The sequence below is a fragment of the Pelophylax lessonae genome (assembly GCF_965119305.1).
Source record: "Pelophylax lessonae genome assembly, chromosome: 3".
NCBI lineage: Eukaryota > Metazoa > Chordata > Amphibia > Anura > Ranidae > Pelophylax > Pelophylax lessonae.
Window position 1 is genome coordinate 654254154 of NC_138770.1, and position 17820 is coordinate 654271973.

The 17820-nt window shown below is 44.2% G+C and overlaps 1 protein-coding gene across 1 annotated transcript in view; it reads left to right on the plus strand.

Annotated features, from left to right (window-relative positions):
- Positions 1-8447: 8447 nt before the first annotated feature.
- The window catches only part of ERLEC1 (endoplasmic reticulum lectin 1), a 57954-nt gene continuing 48581 nt past the window's right edge, over positions 8448-17820 (plus strand). The window contains exons 1-2 of the mRNA XM_082249456.1: positions 8448-8713; positions 17486-17590. Coding sequence (XP_082105582.1) covers positions 8558-8713; positions 17486-17590 — 261 coding nt within the window. The 5' untranslated portion in view covers positions 8448-8557. The remainder of the gene's footprint in view (positions 8714-17485; positions 17591-17820) is intronic.

Sequence of the window (17820 nt, forward strand, 5' to 3'; positions counted from 1 at the left end):
TGACATGGGGATAGGGGTCACCGGGTGTAACAGGGGTTCGGGGTCACCAGGTGTGCCATGAGGAATTGGGGTCCCTGGGTGTGCCATGAGGAATTGGGGTCCCTGGGTGTGCCATTGGGGATTGAGGTCCCCAGGTGTGACATGGAGGAACATCAGGGTCCCCAGGCGTGACATGGAAAAACATCAGGGTCTCTCCAGGTATGACATGGAGGAACATCAGGGGCCCCTGGGGTGACATATAGGAACATTGGGGTCACTGGGTATGACAGCATGACATGGAGGAACACGGGGGTCCCTGGGTGCCACATGGAGGAACATCGGGGTCAGTGGGTATAACAGCAAGACATGGAGGAATATTGGGGTCCCAGAATGTGACATGGAAAAACAACAGGGTCCCTGGGTGACATAGAGTGACATCAAGGTCCCCAGGTGTGACATGGAGGAATATGGGGGTTACTGGGTACGACAGCATAACATGGAGGAACCATCAGATCAGGGTCATTGGGTACGACATATAGAAGTTTTTAACCCCTTCCCTTTTTATTTTATTTTTTTGGGGGGGGGGCGCAAGTATCTGGTCATGCCTAGGGTGTAAAATAGTCTAGCACCGGCCCTGGGTGTGCCCAGGCATACCTGGCACACCCACTGCACACAGCTATGGCTATACTGTTGGGGATGTGCAGTGGAGTTCCCAGAAGTCTGCTTTTTGGATACATTTTTCTATTCACTTGTACTTTACCTACAGTGCAAGGGAGGACTGCAAAGTAGATAGATTGATATTCCCTGGCATGGTTATGCAGGCAGGACTTTCTGCTGACCCACAGGGAAAGCTTGACTTCTGTTATAAACTTTGATTAACCTCCTCATGCCTAAGGCCCCTTTCACACTTGCCAGTCCGTCGGCAGACTCCGTTTTTCTCAGTGGGGGATCGATCTGCCGATCCCCCCTGAGCAGGCGGATGGCAGCTCTGTCTCCGCTCTGTGTGCAGAGACAGAGCTGTCAGGTTCCCGCTCTTCTCTATGGGGGAATCGGATATGAACGGATCGCCTGTCCGTTCTCATCCGATCCGATCTGCCAGACGGACAGGATCGGATTGAATGTCAGCGGACATGTCTCCGCTGACATCCGATGCCCCATAGAGATGCATGGGGCATGCGTTCAGATCTGAACGGTCCGCAAGTGTGAAAGGGGCCTAAGACTTTTTCTGACATTTGTTGTTCACAAGTTAAATCAGTAATTTTTGCTAGAAAACTACTTGGAACCCCAAAGCATTATATATATATATATATATATATATATATATATATATGTATTTTCTTTTTTAGCAGAGCCCCTAGAGAATAAAATGGCGATCGTTGCAATATTTTATGACACACAGTACTTGCGCAGCGGTCTTTCAAATGCAATTTTTTGGGAAGAAATACCCTTTCATAAATTGAAAAAAAAAAACAAAACCGTAAAGTTAGCTCAATTTTTTGTATAATGTGAAAGATGATTTTACGCAGAGTAAATAGATATCTAACATGTCACGCTTTAAATTTGCGCACACTCGTGCAATGGAAACAAACTTCAGTACTTAAAAATCTCCATAGGCGACGCTTTACAAAATGTTAAAGGTTACCTATTTAGAGGTATAGAGGAGGTCCTGTGATAGAATTATTGCTCCCACTCTAATGATCATGGCGATACCTCACGTGCGTGGTTTAAATATAGTTTACAAATGCGGGCACGACTTGCGTTCCTTCGTTTCTGTACGGGTTTATATTTTTTCCTTATCATTTTTTTTTTTAACACTGTCCTTTTAAAAACAAAATAATAATTTTGATCACATTTATTGATGTCACAGGGAATGTAAACATCCCTTGTGACGGTAATAGGCAGTGACAGATACTCTTTATGGAGGGATCTGGGGTCTAAAAAACCCCAGATCCCTCCACTGCACTTAAAAGCAATCAAAACACCACAATCGGCTGTTTTCAATGCTGTAATTTTTTTAAAAAAAATCTGGCACCTTTAAGGCTCCTTTAATCACTTACCTTAAGGTAAGTGATGTCATGACCAATTCCGGCTTTCCACATTGGAGACCCGATCAAAGCCAATTACGGCTTAGTTCGGGTTTCTGGCCAGCCAGCGGAAGTGCCGGCTGGTTGCTTGGGTCTCCTCATCAGACGAGAAATGCTCCCCCCACACTCCATGTAATAACAACCGAGCGGCTGATTAGCCGCATCGGTTGTTATTACAAGAAAGCTGACCATCAGCTCTAAAAAAATGGTACCGGGGTGATGCCTTGGTACAATCAGTGATACCCCGGTACAACCCCTTGAAGGTGAGGTCCCATATTTGCTTTACATCGGCGGGCAGGGGTTAGGTAACCTCCTCTATACCACTGAATTACAACCTGTACAACTTTGTTGGATTCCCCTATATTCATCAAACATCACACATTGGACAATGGTCATTTGCTTGTACATCCAATCTAAACTGAGGACTTTATAGAGCCATTACCACCTATATAAAGTTCTACTTCAGAGCTTCCCATGCATGATCCTTTGAGGATCACCATGTTATTTTGCCCCCATCAGTTGGCAATGTATTAATTAGTGGGGAAATATACTCATATATAGTATCTCACTTTTGTTACCAGTGGTTTAGACATTAAAGCGGAGTTCCGGCCACAGAATCCTTTTTTTTTAATGTCCCCCAAACAGTGACCCTTCGACCTCTATACATCCGCTAATCCTGTTTCATACATTGTAATAATATGTTTGCAAGCATGAAATCTTACTTTATAAAAATTATTGTGAGCGCCGCCATCTTTGTCCTGAATCGCCGAGTCCGTTGTGGGGAAATGTCTGCCCTGCTTCCTGGTTGTAGTGGGCGGAGGCCGGTGAATCCAGCGCGAAATCTCGCGCATGTCCAGTACTATGCGATCAGCATAGTGTTTGTTTCCATAGGGACAGCAGCGTCCCCACTGTGCTCCGCCTAACATCGCGTTATTTCCTGTTTGGAAATCACGCGATGAGAGGAGCGGCCGGCCGCCTTTGTCACTGCCCATTGCATCCTGGGAGCCACGAGTAAGAGCTCCCAGGACGCATTGCGGGACAGGAAATGACGGCGCGGGCCGCTCGGCCGAAGAAGGAGGAAGTGGATGGTAAGGTGAGTATATTATGCTCTCTAATAAGGTAAGTTAAAAAAAAAAAAAGGCCGGGAATATCCAATATTGCTCAGGTAAGGATAAGGAAGCGGATGCCATAAAATCTACAGGCATGATTTTGTGGCCGGAAGTCCACTTTAATGGCTGTGTGTGGAGTTATTTTGAGGGGACAGCAAATTTACACTGTTATACAAGCTGTACACTCACTACTTTACATTGTAGCAAAGTGTCATTTCCTCAGTGTTGTCACATGAAAAGATATAATAAAATATTTACAAAAATGTGAGGGGTGTACTCACTTTTGTGAGATACTGTACATGTTTATGGTCACTGGCAGTATATACACTCACTGGCTGGCCACTTTATTAGATACACCTGTTCAATTGCTTGGTAACACAAATTGCTAATCAGCCAATCACATGGCAGCCACTCAATGCATTTAGGCATCTAGACGTGGTGAAGACAACTTGCTGAAGTTCAAACAAACTGAGCATCAGAACGGGGAAGTAAGGGGATTTAAGTGACTTTGAACGTGGCATGGTTGTTGGTGCAAGACGTGCTGCTCTGAGTATCTCAAAAACTGCTGATCTACTGGGATTTTTACATGCAACCATCTCTCAGGTTTACAGAGAATGATGTGAAAATGAGAAAATATCCAGTGAGCGGCAGTTGTGTGGATGAAAATGCCTTCTTAAGGTCAGAGGAGAATGGGCAGACTGGTTTGAGATGATAGAAAGGCAACAGTAAATCCAATACCCACTTGTTACAACCAAGATATGCAGAATACCATCTCTGAACACACATGTCAAATCCTTGAAGTCGATAGACTACAGCAGCAGAAGACCACACTGGTTGCCACTCCTATCAACTAAGAACAGGAAACTGAGGCTACAATTCGCACAGGTTCACTAAAATTGGACAATAGAAGGGTGGAAATACATTGCCTGCTCTGATGAGTCTGAGTTTCAGATGTGACATTCAGACAGTAGGGTCAGAATTTGACGTAAACAACATGAAAGCATGGATCCATCCTGCCTTGTATCACCGGTTCAGGCTGGTGGTGGTGTAATGGTGTGGGATATTTTCTTGGCACACTTTGGGCCCCTTAGAACCAATTGAGCACTGTTTACGCCACGGGCTACCTGAGTATTGTTGCTGACCATGTCCATCCCTTTATGACTACAGTGTCCCCATCTTCTGATGGCTCCTTCCGATAATGCACCATGTCACAAAGCTCCAATCATCTCACCACTGGTTTCTTCAACATGACAATGAGGTCACTGTCCTCCAATGGTCTCCACACTCACCAGATTCCAATCCAATAGAGCACATTTGGGATTTGGTGGAACAAGAGAGTCGCATCATGGATGTGCAGCCAACAAATCTGCAGCAACTGCGTGATGCTATCTCTAAGGAATGTTTCCAACACCTTGTTAAATCTGTGCCACGAAGAATAAAGGCAGTTCTGAAGGCAAAATGGGGTCCAACCCAATACTAGCAAGATGACATGGCTCCCTAAATAATCACTTACTGTGGAAACTTCACACTGGACCTCATGCAGCTTGGACTCTGTGCCTCTCAACTCTTCCTCCAGACTCTGGGACCTTGATTTCCAAATGAAATGCAAAATTGTCCACAGTCAGTGATTGATTTGGGGAGCCATGTCATCTACTGGTGTTGGCCCATTGTGTTTTATCAAGTCAAAAGTCAGCGCAGCCCTCTACCCAGAAGCTGTTTAGCAGGGAATGCCGCGCCTGCACCGGAAGTGACGAGTGGGACCGGTGCAGGTGCATTGACTCCTGGGAGCGATGACGTTCAGCTCCCAGGAGTCAACGCAAGCAGGAAGTGACGGCGCGGGCCGCAGAGGGAGGAAGTAGAAGGAAGGTGAGTATATTATCTTCAAAAACAAGGTAAGTAAAGCAAAAAAATAAAATCGGGAGTATCCAATTTGTTTTTTAGATGATTTAAAGCAAGCGCATGGCCCAAAGTTGTTTTTGAGGCCGGAACTCCAGTTTAACCACTTGCGACCGCTCACATGGAGCGTACTGTGGCAAAGTGGCTTGATTCCATCCAGCGACGTAGACCTACGCTGGACTCCTCCCCTTGTGGGCGCCGTGCGCGCGCCGCCAGAGGCTCGCTCCTGCGACACAGCGGGAGTCGGGCCAGGGAGGAGAGGCGGTGATCACCGCCGCTCTTCCCTGATTGTCGGGGATCGAGTGAGGAAATCTGCCCGCAATGTCGCAGTCCCGCAAAAAAAAAAAAACGCAGATCGCCGCCATTACTCGTTAAAAAAAAAAACCAAATAAAAATGACATAAATGACATAAATCTTTCCCGTAGTTAGTAGCTGCGATAACTTTTGCGCAAACCAATCAAAATACGCTTATTGCGATTTTTTTACCAAAAATATGTAGCAGAAAACAAATTGGCCTAAAATTTTAAAAAATTTTGATTTTTACATTTTTTTGGGGGGGAATTTCATATAACAAAATGTGAAAAATATTGTTATTTTTTCAAAATTGTCGCTCTTTTTTTGTTTATAGCGCAAAAAGTAAAAATCGCACAGGTGATCAAATACCACCAATAGAAAGCTCTGTTTGTGAGGAAAAAAGGACATTAAATTAATTTGGATACAGCGTCGCACAACCGCGCAATTGTTCGTTAAAGTAACACAGTGCCGAATCACAAAATATGGCCTGGTCAGGAATGGGGTAAAATCTTCTGGTCTTAAAGTGGTTAAAAATACGCTCATTGAGAATTTTTTTGTCAAAGACATGTAGCTAAATACATTTTGGGCTAAATATATGACAAAAATTGAATATATTGGATATTTTTTAACTGTCGAAGTAGAAAAATAGTTATTTTTTCGAAATTGTCGCTCTTTTTTTTAATAATATCGCAAAAAATGAAAAGCGCAGAGGTGATCAAATACCACCAAAAGAAAGCTCTGTTTGTGGGAAAAAAAGGGCGTAAATTTTGTTTGGGTACGGTGTTGCAGGACCGCGCAATTGTCAGGTAAAGTTGCACAGTGCCAAGTTGCAAAAAGTGGCCCAGACGTAAAGCAGGAAAATCCTCCGGTCCTAAAGTGGTTAAAGCGGAGTTCCACCCTGGATTTTTTTATTTTTTTTTTAATACCCCCGGGACAGTCAGGGCTAGTACATTCCACAATGGCTAGCCTCTGATCTGTCCCGGGTTGCACTTACCTGTTAGGACAAATACTTACCTTGCAAACGTCTTGTCCAGCGCTGCCATCTCAGATGTGGGCAGCTTGAAGCCAGCGAGATCCCCTTCGGCGTCTTCTTCCGCCTTCTTTGGTCCCACGATGCTCTGCGCCGGCCCCGACGTCACTTCCGGGTCGCGCGCGTCATCCCTCTACAGCTTCTGGGCATGCCCAGAAGCTGTTTAGAAGGGGATGACGCGCGCGACCCGGAACTGACGTCGGGGCCGGTGCAGGCGCAATGATTCCTGGGAGCGATGACGTTCAGCTCCCAGGAATCATTGCAGAGCCAGGAAGTGACGACGGGCCGCGGCCGAGGAAGGAGGAAGAAGGAAGTAAGGTAAGTATTTTTTCTTCGCTACGAGGTAAGTAAAAAAAAAAAAAATATGCGATTATCCATTTCTTTTTCAGGTGACCCGGAGCGAGAAGATGGAGGTAAGTATAAAAATAGGGTGGAACTCCACTTTAAGGCTGAAATTGTAACTTAAAATGGTTCTTTCAATATGTGCTTTTCCAAGTTTTAATGCATAGCATTATTTTTATAAGCGAAGCCTTGCACTCATAAATCCTATGTTTATTTTTGATGAAGGGTAGTAGGTGCAGAATAAGTTTCCAATGGTCCTTGTAGTCCTGTTGCCTATCTCTTACATTTTCTCCTTTGAATGCTTCTACTTGTCAGAGATTGCCCCCCAAAACCCATTCAAAATGAAAGTCTTTCTCATCTTCCACAGCATATGTTCATCCCCTGCAAGGGGCAAGTAATGTCCAGCAGCACTTCTGGGTGATGTCCTGCAGCTGACAGTGGCGGCCGGCGCCAGCTAGGTGCTGCTGAGAACGAGTGCCTTTGATTTAAAAATAGCGCCATTACGTAACTGCGCACGCCCCCGCCCGCCCGGCCAGCTTGTACGAGCTTTCCCAAGCTCGGCAGGCCTCGGAACAGCGCATGCACAGTTACGATTTCGGCCCACAACCATTTTTTTTTTACGGTCGCCGGCTGCCCGTATGGGGCATTCAAGGACAGCCGGGACAAATTAAATTACCCGGGACAGGGTCCTAATTGCAGGGACTGTCCCTGGAAAAATGGGACAGTTGGCAGGTATGTACTACTTTTTATGGATAGTGTAGGACCCACTGATAATGAGGTACTTTGACGCAGTGGTGGGCTTGAGCACGATATGGCCATATGGTGGGACCAAATTCCCATTTTTATTTATGGATTGTCTCCATATTTGATAGTCATTTATTTTGCATGTGTGCGCTATTCTGTTGGTGGTCAGCTTGACCCTTCTATGGATAGCCCTCCGACCATCAGATGACCAGTCAACTCTATGCAAGCAGGAACCCGGGAGAAAGAATTCACCACAGAATGAGACATGCAGACAGGTTTATGGGTGAATCAATTCTCAAAAGTTTTAATATTGTATCCAGTTTATATAGATAGAAGCAGGGTGGAGTAGTGGTTCTCTTATCAGGAAACATGCTGAAATGGCAACATTCTATGAGCTAATACAAAAAGTGCAATTTAGCTAAAATCATATAGATAACTAAAGAAAAGAAAAACATTTCTCCGCAAAGCTGGATCTTGAGCTCCAGATAAGTTACTAAATATTGCATATACCTCAAACAATGTTAGGTGTGGCTCAGACTTATCTAATGGGAACAGATGATTGCATAAGAAAAATGGAGTTAACTTCTTCATATTCCTTTTTAATATACATGTTGCTTGGTCCATAGCTGCACCGGCTTTAGATATACATGTTCAGGGTTTTCTCCCCCAATTTTTTGCTTGTTTATTACTACTGAGGCCATTTCTGGAATCAAAACTTCCAAGGAAAACAAGTGGAACTCCCTGAACTATCCAGAATGATTCATTGTTCATCCACAGCTAAATATTTACAAGAAGAAGTGGCTTATCAGGAAATGACAATACTGTATGTATATAACATGGACAACTCTACAGTTGAACAGTATTAGAACAATGTTTGTTATAATAAAGTTTATTGAGAGGAAGAAAAAAAAAAAAGACGTCCTGCACCCGGAAGTGCTGAGCTGTCGCTCTCTGAAGCCTGTGGTTTGCTTCCTCCCGGAAGAGACGTGGCGTGTCCAGCGGTGTCCGCGCGCCGCTCAGCGATGTGATTGGCCGGGAGGAGCAGCATTGGTGTGCAGCCAGTCCGGGAGAAGAAGAGGATGAGCAGGAGAGAGCGGGCTGGGAGTGCTGCCGCTGCCCCGCTTCTGGTCACCCTGTGCGGGCTGCTCCGGTTGTGTCATGGAGGGAGGACTCTGCCGGCTCTCAGCGATGACGTCCCATTCCGACTCAACTGGCCGGGACCGGACTTCTCGCTGGTCAGTCTGCTGCTGGGGAAAGAGGGGGGGTGTGTGGTACGGTCACGTGACTCTAGATCTGGGGTATAATGTGACACCGGAATTGGGGGGTGCAGCATTAATCTCTGCACGGGCACTTCCGGTTCTGCAGGTTCTGTGCCCCCCCCCCCCCCCCAGAAATGCCTCTTAGGAACACTCAGGTCCTATTTATAAAGCAGCGACGAGCGTAGACTTGTCCGCCAAAGTCTGCGCCAATCTTAGGAGGCTGTACATGGACCAGTATGCTGAACGGTGAGCCGAGTGATGTCATAGAGCGCACAACAAAAATGTAAAAAAAAAAGGAACTGTTGCAGCCATGTCATTCAGTTATCCCACCTCTCCTTGTCCAATCAGAGAACGCCTTATAGCCACCTGTCACTGATCCCCCCCATGTCTCTTCTGTACTCCGCTAAACGCAATGCACAGCGCACCACATTACATTCATTCCCACCCATGGTGGGTGGGAAACTGTAACCAGGGACCCGGAGGTGATGTCATGCTTCCGGGGTCAGCAACAAAAAGGGGAGGAGAGCGGACCTGTGTCCAATCTCCTCCCTCCCCTCTAGCCGGGCCTACAGGTGAGCAAGCAAAACCCGGGGTACATTCCAGCCATCTGAAGGCTTCTATCTGACAAGTAAACCCTCCTGCTTGTCCGCAGCAGGGCTAAATGTTAAAAAATACTGCCTGCCTGGCACCCAGAACTACATATCCTGGGTGTGGAGGGATAGGATTTGTCAACAGTGAATGGGCTGACAAAAGGCCAGGCTCCGGGACACAATTTCTAGGCGCCATGGCGACCTGGTGCCTGGGTTTTGTCGAGCCCTGATCTAAACTACTGTGTGTGCTTATTTTAGCAATTATATATATAATGTGTGAGTGTGTGTGTGTATATATATATATATATATATATATATATATATATATATATATATATATATATATATATATATATGTGTGTGTGTATATGTGTATATATATATATATATATATATATATATATATATATATATATATATATATATATATATATATATATATATATATATGTGTGTGTGTGTGTGTATATGTATGTATATGTGTGTGTATATGTATGTATATGTGTGTGTATATATGTGTATGTGTGTGTATTTTATATATATATATATATGCACACTCACAGGTCACGTTATTAGTGTTCAATTGCTTGGTAACACACGTTGCTAATCAGCCAATCACATCATGACAGCAACTCAATGCATTTAGAAATCTAGGTGTGATGAAGATGACTTCCTGAAGTTCAAACCGAGCATCAGAATAAGGAAGCTTCACTTTTTCCACATTATGTTATGTTACAGCCTTATTCCATTATAAAATGGAATTCATTATTTTTCTCAAAATTCTACAAACAATCCCCCATAATGACAACGTGAAAGAAGTTTGTTTATACGTGAGGTGAATACCAATATTCCCTTTTCATATACAGTAAAACCTTGGTTTGAGAGCGCTTTGCAAGACAAGCAAAATTTTCAAATACATTTTGACTTGATATACAAACGATGTCTTGATATACAAGTAGCCTCAAGTCACAGCTGAGTATAAAAGAGAAGAGAGGCGCCTCTAAGTGTAGCAATATGGTTACATTTAATGAAGGTACAACATTTAGCAACTCACATAGTTGATGATTGGAACAGGCACATCTAAGTATGCAGGCATCAGGGGTAAAGCTGTCCACATAGGATCATCCTCCGCACCGTCATCTACATCATCCTTTCCATGCTGCCCCTCGCTTTCAGATCGCTTTACTGCAGGGTGGTCTTCCCGGTCAGGATTACAGACTGGCAGCCGGCGGTGCAGAAGATGGTCTATGTGGACAGCTTTACCCCAGATGCCTGCATACTTAGATGTGCCTGTTTTATTCATCAACCTTGTGAGTTGCTAAATATTGCACCTTCATTAAATGGAACCATATTGCTACACTTAGAGGCGCCTCTCTTCTCTTTGATACTCTGTAGCTCCTGCTGGATTTTGCTTCTAATCCCGTTGTGGAAGCGGCTATTTGTGGATGGACATTTTATGGTTATATAAACTATCGCAATGCTATAATCTTTTTATATGGACTATAAATTGAAGGATTTATGAATAAATGGTTGTGGAACGAATCATCTGAGTTTCCATTATTTCTTATGGGGAAATTCGCTTTGATATAAGAGTGCTTTGGATTACAAGCATGCTTCCGGAACGAATTATGCTCGCAATCCAAGGTTTAACTGTATTGCTCTATAAACACAGAGGGTGCCCCGCCAAGTTTGATACAATTTGGGACAGGTGGGTGAGTTGCCCGGACACGAATGTATAAGCTTGTTCTGGATAATGCCCCCATTTCATCGTTTTTGTCTTTATTTATTTTCATGCACCATTACCAAACTGTACTGCCTAGCTTTAATCGGTTGTACCTTGTCTACCTGCTTTTTTGGCTGCTGCCTTTGCCACTCTTTATTCCATGTGAAATATCTGTATTGTTGTACTTGTTCGGATTTTTTTTTTTTACCATGCTATTTTCTTTGTACTGCACTATTTTTCAATAAACTCGCTGTTTATAGAAAAAAAAAAAAAAAAGTTTGTTTGAAATCTTTGCAAATGTATGAAAAAAACCCCATGTACATAAATATTCACAGCTTTTGCTCAATACTTTGTTGAAGCACTTTTGGCACCAATTACAGCCTCAGGTCTTTTTGGGTATGATGCTACAAGCTTGACACACCTATTTTTGAGCAGTTTCTCCCATTCTTCTTTGCAGGACCTCTCAAACTCCATCAGGTTGGATGGGGGGCGTAGGTGAGCAGCCATTTTCAGATCTCTCCAGAGATGCTCAATCAGGTTCAAATCTGGGCTCTGGCTGGGCCACTCAAGGACATTCACAGAGTTGTCTCATAGCCACTCCTGCACTGTTAGGCCCTTTTCACACGGGCTTTCCGATCCGGTCCGCCTGTAATTTTTCGAACACTCTATGCACCCCTATGGAGCAGCAGATGTCAGCGGTGACATGTCCTATGCTATCCAATCTAATCCTGTCCATGAAATCCAAGTGGATGGAACCCCTATTTTCCATCCATCTGGAGGATCGGATGAAAATGGACAGGCGGTCTGTTTTCATCCGATCTCCCATAGAGGAGAGCAGGGATCTGACAGCTCCGTCTCTGCAAAGTAAGTGGAGACAGACCTGTCATCCGCCTGCTTGGCAGTTATCGGCGGATCGATCCCCACCGGAGGAAAGCCCGTGTGAAAGGATCCTTTCCTGTGGGACCTTACCCAATCAACTTAATTTACCACCGGTAGACTCCAAGTTGTAGAAACATCTCAAGGAGGATCAGTGGAAACAGGATGGACCTGAGCTCAATTTTGAGTGTCATGGCAAAGGCTGTGAATACTTATGTACATGGAAATTTTTTTTCCGTTTTATTTTTGATAAATTTGCAAAGATTTCAAAAACTTCTTTCCCATTGCTATTATAGGGTATTGTTTGTAGAATTTTGAGGAAAATAATGAATTGAATCTATTTTGGAATAAAGCTGTAACATAAATGTGAAGCACTGTGAATACTCTCCGGATGCACTGTATACAGCGGGTAAAATGAGTATTGAACACAATGTCTTTATTTGAATATTCAGAAAGGGAAAAAACAAAATGTTGTACAGACAATATGATGAACGATCGTGGTTATTGTGCCACTATGGTCCTACATTTGGTAAATATATTTCTAAGTGCCGGTTCACACTGAAGCGGCATGACTTCTGGGGCGACCTGTGAAGTCGCGTGCACCTCGACTTCGGCGCGACTTGCACAGACTTCATTAATGTCTATGCAAGTCGCCCCAAAGTAGTACAGGACCCTTTTTCTAAGTCGGAGCGACTTGTGTCGCTCCTATTAGAACCGTCTCGGTACCACACAATGGACTGCGACAGTCCGCGACTTGTCAGGCTGACCAAGTCGTGCTAGTGTGAACCGGCACTAAGGGTGCTATTAACCACTTAAGCCCCGGAAGATTTTACCCCCATTCCGACCAGGGGGTATTTTGCGATTCGGCACTGGGTGAGTTTAATGGACAATTGCGCGGTCGTGCGACGCTGTACCTAAACGAATTTGGCGTCCTTTTTTTTCCCACAAACAGAGCTTTCTTTTGGTGGTATTTGATCACCTGTGCGATTTTTTGATCACGCGCTATAAACAAAAAAAGAGCGTCAATTTTGCAAAAATAACAATATTTTTCACATTTTTTTTATATGAAATTCCCCCCAAAAAAATGTAAAAATCAAAATTTTTTAACATTTTCAGCCAATTTGTTTTATGCTACCTATGTTTGGTAAAAAAAATTGCAAAAAGCGTATTTTGATTGGTTTGCGCAAAAGTTATCGCGTTTACTAACAAAGGGAAAGACTTTTGTCATTTTTGTTGTTTTTTTTTTTTTTTTAACGCGTAATGGCGGCGATCTGCGATTTTTTTTTTTTTTTTTTTTTTTTTTTTTTTTTTGCGGTACTGCGACATTGCGGCGGACAGATCGGACCCTTGACTGACATTTGTGACACTTTTGGGGTTACCAGTGACATTTCTACAGTAATCAGTGCTATACATATGCACTGTTACTGTAAAAATACACTGGTAGTGAAGGGGTTAACTTTATTTGGGAGGGAGGGGCTGTGTGTGTCCCTAGGGGCGTGCTTTATACTGTGATTGGCTGTGGCTTCAGCTGTAAGGACACTGATCAACGGATCTACATAGTAGATCCATGTGATCAGTGTCTTTGCAGCGAGGAGAATGACAGGCAGCTTGTTCACACAAGCTGCCTGACATTCTCCCTCTCCCCCGCCGATCGCCGAGTGGCCGGCGGACATCGGGTCCGCTGGTCACACGCGCGGGGGGGTCCGTGACCACGCCTCCGGGGGCGCGCGCTCGCTCCCTAGACCCTCACAAGCAAGCAACGTAGCCCTACGTTAGTTTGCCTGTGAGGGGCTGACCGCCGACGTAGATAGTCGTGCGGCGGTCGGCAAGTGGTTAACATGACATTTTCACCACATGTCGGTAACAACCCATGCTATCCATACATTCAAAGAAACAAAAACAATTATGTTCAGAAATGAAGTTATGTGTAATAAAATGGAATGACACAGGGAAAAAGTATTGAGCACGCTAACTGAAATGTATTTCATACTTGGTACAAAATCCTTTGTTGGTAATGATGGCTTCCAGACACCTCCTGTATGGAGAAACTAGTCGCATGCATTGCTCAGGTGTGATTTTGGCCCATTCTTCCACACATACAGTTTTCAAATCTTGAAGGTTCTGTAGGCCGCTTCTATCAACTCAGATCTTTAGTTCTTTCCATAGATTTTCTATTGGATTCAAGTCAGGGGATTGGCTGGGCCATTCTAGCAGCTTTACTTTCTTTCTTTGAAACCAAATAAGAGTTTCCTTGGCTTTATGTTTGGGATCATTGTCTTGCTGAAATGTCCCCCCTCGTTTCATCTTCATCATCCTGGTAGATGGCAGCAGATTTTTATCAAGAATATCTTGGTACATTTTTCTATTCAACCTTCCTTCAATGATATGAAGTTTGCCAGTACCGTATACTGAAAAACAGCCCCACACCATGATGTTCCCACCTCCAAACCTCACTGTTAGGGGGGGTTTTGGGGTGATGTGCCATATGAGCCCATACATGGTGTGTATTACGGCATCCAAAGAGTTAAATTTTGGTCTCATCTGACCAGACTATATTCTCCCAGAATTTCACAGACTTGTGCAAATGTGCAGCAAACTTTAATCAAACTTCAACATGCTTTTTCTTCAGCAATGGAGCCTTGCGTGGTGAGTGTGCGTACAGCCCATGGCGGTTGAGTGCATTACTTATTTTCTTTGAAACAATTGTACCTGCTAATTCCAGGTCTTTCCGAAGCTCTCCACTAGGGCTGCAACTAACGATTATTTTGTCTGTCGACTAATCTAACGATTATTTTTATTTGATTTTTTTTGCTTAATTGAGTGTTCTTTTTTTGATTAGCTAATTAATCCTTTGAATAACAAAAAGTACAGACCCCTCCTCCCAGTACAGACCCCTCAGTAAGCCCTCCCACCTAGTACAGACCCCTCAGAAAGCCCTCCCACCTAGTACAGACCCCTCAGTAAGCCCTCCCACCTAGTACAGACCCCTCAGTAAGCCCTCCCACCTAGTACAGACCCCTCAGTAAGCCCCCTCCCAGTACAGACCCATCAGTAAGCCCCCTCCCAGTACAGACCCATCAGTAAGCCCCCTCCCAGTACAGACCCATCAGTAAGCCCCCTCCCAGTACAGACCCATCAGTAAGCCCTCCCACCTAGTACAGACCCCTCAGTAAGCCCCCTCCCAGTACAGACCCATCAGTAAGCCCCCTCCCAGTACAGACCCATCAGTAAGCCCCCTCCCAGTACAGACCCATCAGTAAGCCCCCTCCCAGTACAGACCCCTCAGTAAGCCCCCTCCCAGTACAGACCCCTCAGTAAGCCCTCCCACCCAGTACAGACCCCTCAGTAAGCCCTCCCACCTAGTACAGACCACTTATGGCACTTTTCCACTGCAAGTACCGGCTCGGCTCTACTCGGCCCTGCTTGGCCCGGTTTGCTTTTCCACTGCTGGTACCGCAAGGTATAGTGTCGGAACGGTTTGGTACGGTACGGTATAGGTTTGCTTTTCCACTAAAGTAGTACTAAAGTTAAGTAGGTGGGATAACAACGGGGTGGGTGGGATTCTCTGACCAATCAGTGGCTAGTAGTGACTGCATGCAAAGGATTGTGGGATATGGTACCAGTTTGGTACCTGTTGGAACCACAATCGAGTAGGTACTGTTTTTTCAGAGCCGTACCGTTCGGTTCCATGCAGTGGAAAAGCAAACCTATACCGTACCGTGCCGAACCGTTCCGACCCTATACCATGCGGTACCAGCAGTGGAAAAGCACAAAAGCGTGCCGAACCGTGCAGTGAAATCCATGCAGTGAAAAAACGCCATTAGTAAGCCCCCCTCCCAGTGCAGACCCCTCAGGCTCACCTGCGATCACATGATGCTGCTGGAGTGGCGCGTGACGTCTCGTCTGTGTGGGACAGTGGGAGGTTATCGTTGGCATTGAGGGCAGTCTGCAGCCACAGAGAGTCAGCTCAGTTGATGCACCGCCGCGCAGGCGCAGCCGCCCCGGGACGTCATGCCGCTCACATCGGCTGACGTAGAAGAGACGGACACTCTGGACTGGAGCGCAGCCAGGGGTGGGGCAGTGCAGCCTGCTGCGGCCCCAATCAATGCAGCGGCCCGGCTGGCAATGCGAGCAGGGGGCGTGTGACGTCACGCGTGGCACGTCGACGCATCGTTGCAGCACTACCCTCAACAAGTAGTTCTTGGATCTTGGACAACTCTTCTGATAATTCTTTTCACTCCTCAGAAATCTTGCGAGGAGAACCTGGTCATGGCTGGTTTATGGTGAAATGATGTTCTTTCCACTTCCGGATTATGGCCCCAACAGTGTTCACTGGAACATTCAGAAATCCTTCTGTAACCAATGCCATCAGTATGTTTTTCAATAAGGTCTTGCGAGAGTTCTTTGCATTTACCCATCATGAGATGTTTCTTGTGCGATGCCTTGGTAATGAGACACAATTTTTATAGGCCATCATTGAGACTGAACCATCTGATATTAATTTGCACTGACAAGGGGCAGGGTTGCATTCTAATTACTGATACATTTTAGCTGGTTTCTTGGCTTTCCATGCCTTTTATGCACCTCCCTTTCTTCATGTGTGCAATACTTTTTTCCCTGTGTAATTCTATTTTATTACACATAACTTTTTTTATTTCTGAATTTTCTTTTTTTCTGGTTTCTTTGTATGTATGGATTGCATGGGTTGTTACCGACGTGGTGAAAATTTCATGGTAATAGCATCTTTTAGAAATATATTTACCTAGAAAAATTGTGACGTGTTCAATACTTATTTTACCCGCTCTGTGTGTGTGTGTGTTTAATATATATATATATATATATATATATATATATATATATATATATATATATATATATATATATATATATATATATTATATAAACAAAACTTTCAATATTATATTTACCAGACCAAAAGGGAGCAGATAGGAAATAATTCATCGTTCGGGTTAACATACGTTTACACAACTTAATTTTCAGCCTGTAATACCCCTTTATTATCAGGTAATTTTTTCAATGGTTAGTTTGACAATTGCTCCATCATCCAATACTGTACCCAAATACATTTTATATCATTTTTCTTTGTTGTTTAACCACTTTCTGCGCTATATAATTGAGCCTGCTGAGGTTTAGGAGCGTCCTGTGCGCCCCTCCTGTGACTGCTGTGTCACCACTGTGTGAGGATCTCTGTTCCCCAGACCCAGTAACCGGTATATGATCGCTGTGAGTGATCATAACGATCATAATGTAGGCAACCTGTCATTAATGGTTTTCCATTCATGTTGTGATCTGTGATTGGCCCAAAGCAATCACATGGTACGTGGCTACCTGTATGTCATGTGATTAACTTAGCCAATCACAATCAAAAGCAAGCTGTTCATGACAACTATAGCTATTGCTTATACAGTGATCATCACTATACAAATACAAAATAAAAAAAAAAAAACCATAGATCTTTGCTGACTGTTCTAGAACAGCAAACATGGCCACACTGTGCTGAGATTGAAATGTATTGTGACAAATATATTTTTCTTACAGCCAACCACGGGAATTCCTTACAAGGAGGACAATTACATCATTATGACAACTGCTGATAAAGAGAAATACAAGTGTCTGCTTCCACCTTCTGCCAGTGAGAATCAGGTAACTACTCTATTGTCTGGGCTTTAAAGATACCCTGTCATTAGCCCGTTTTAATAATCCTCTTCCTATGATTATATGTGCATAAAAGGAAAATTATACGGCGCTAACAGTATGTGATGATTAGCAGCCAGCAAAAACGAAAGACAATTCACAATAAATACAACAAACAAATATTGTGGCGCTACTACATTTAAAGTGACAAAGTGCACCCTTACAGCCCTTTCAGACTG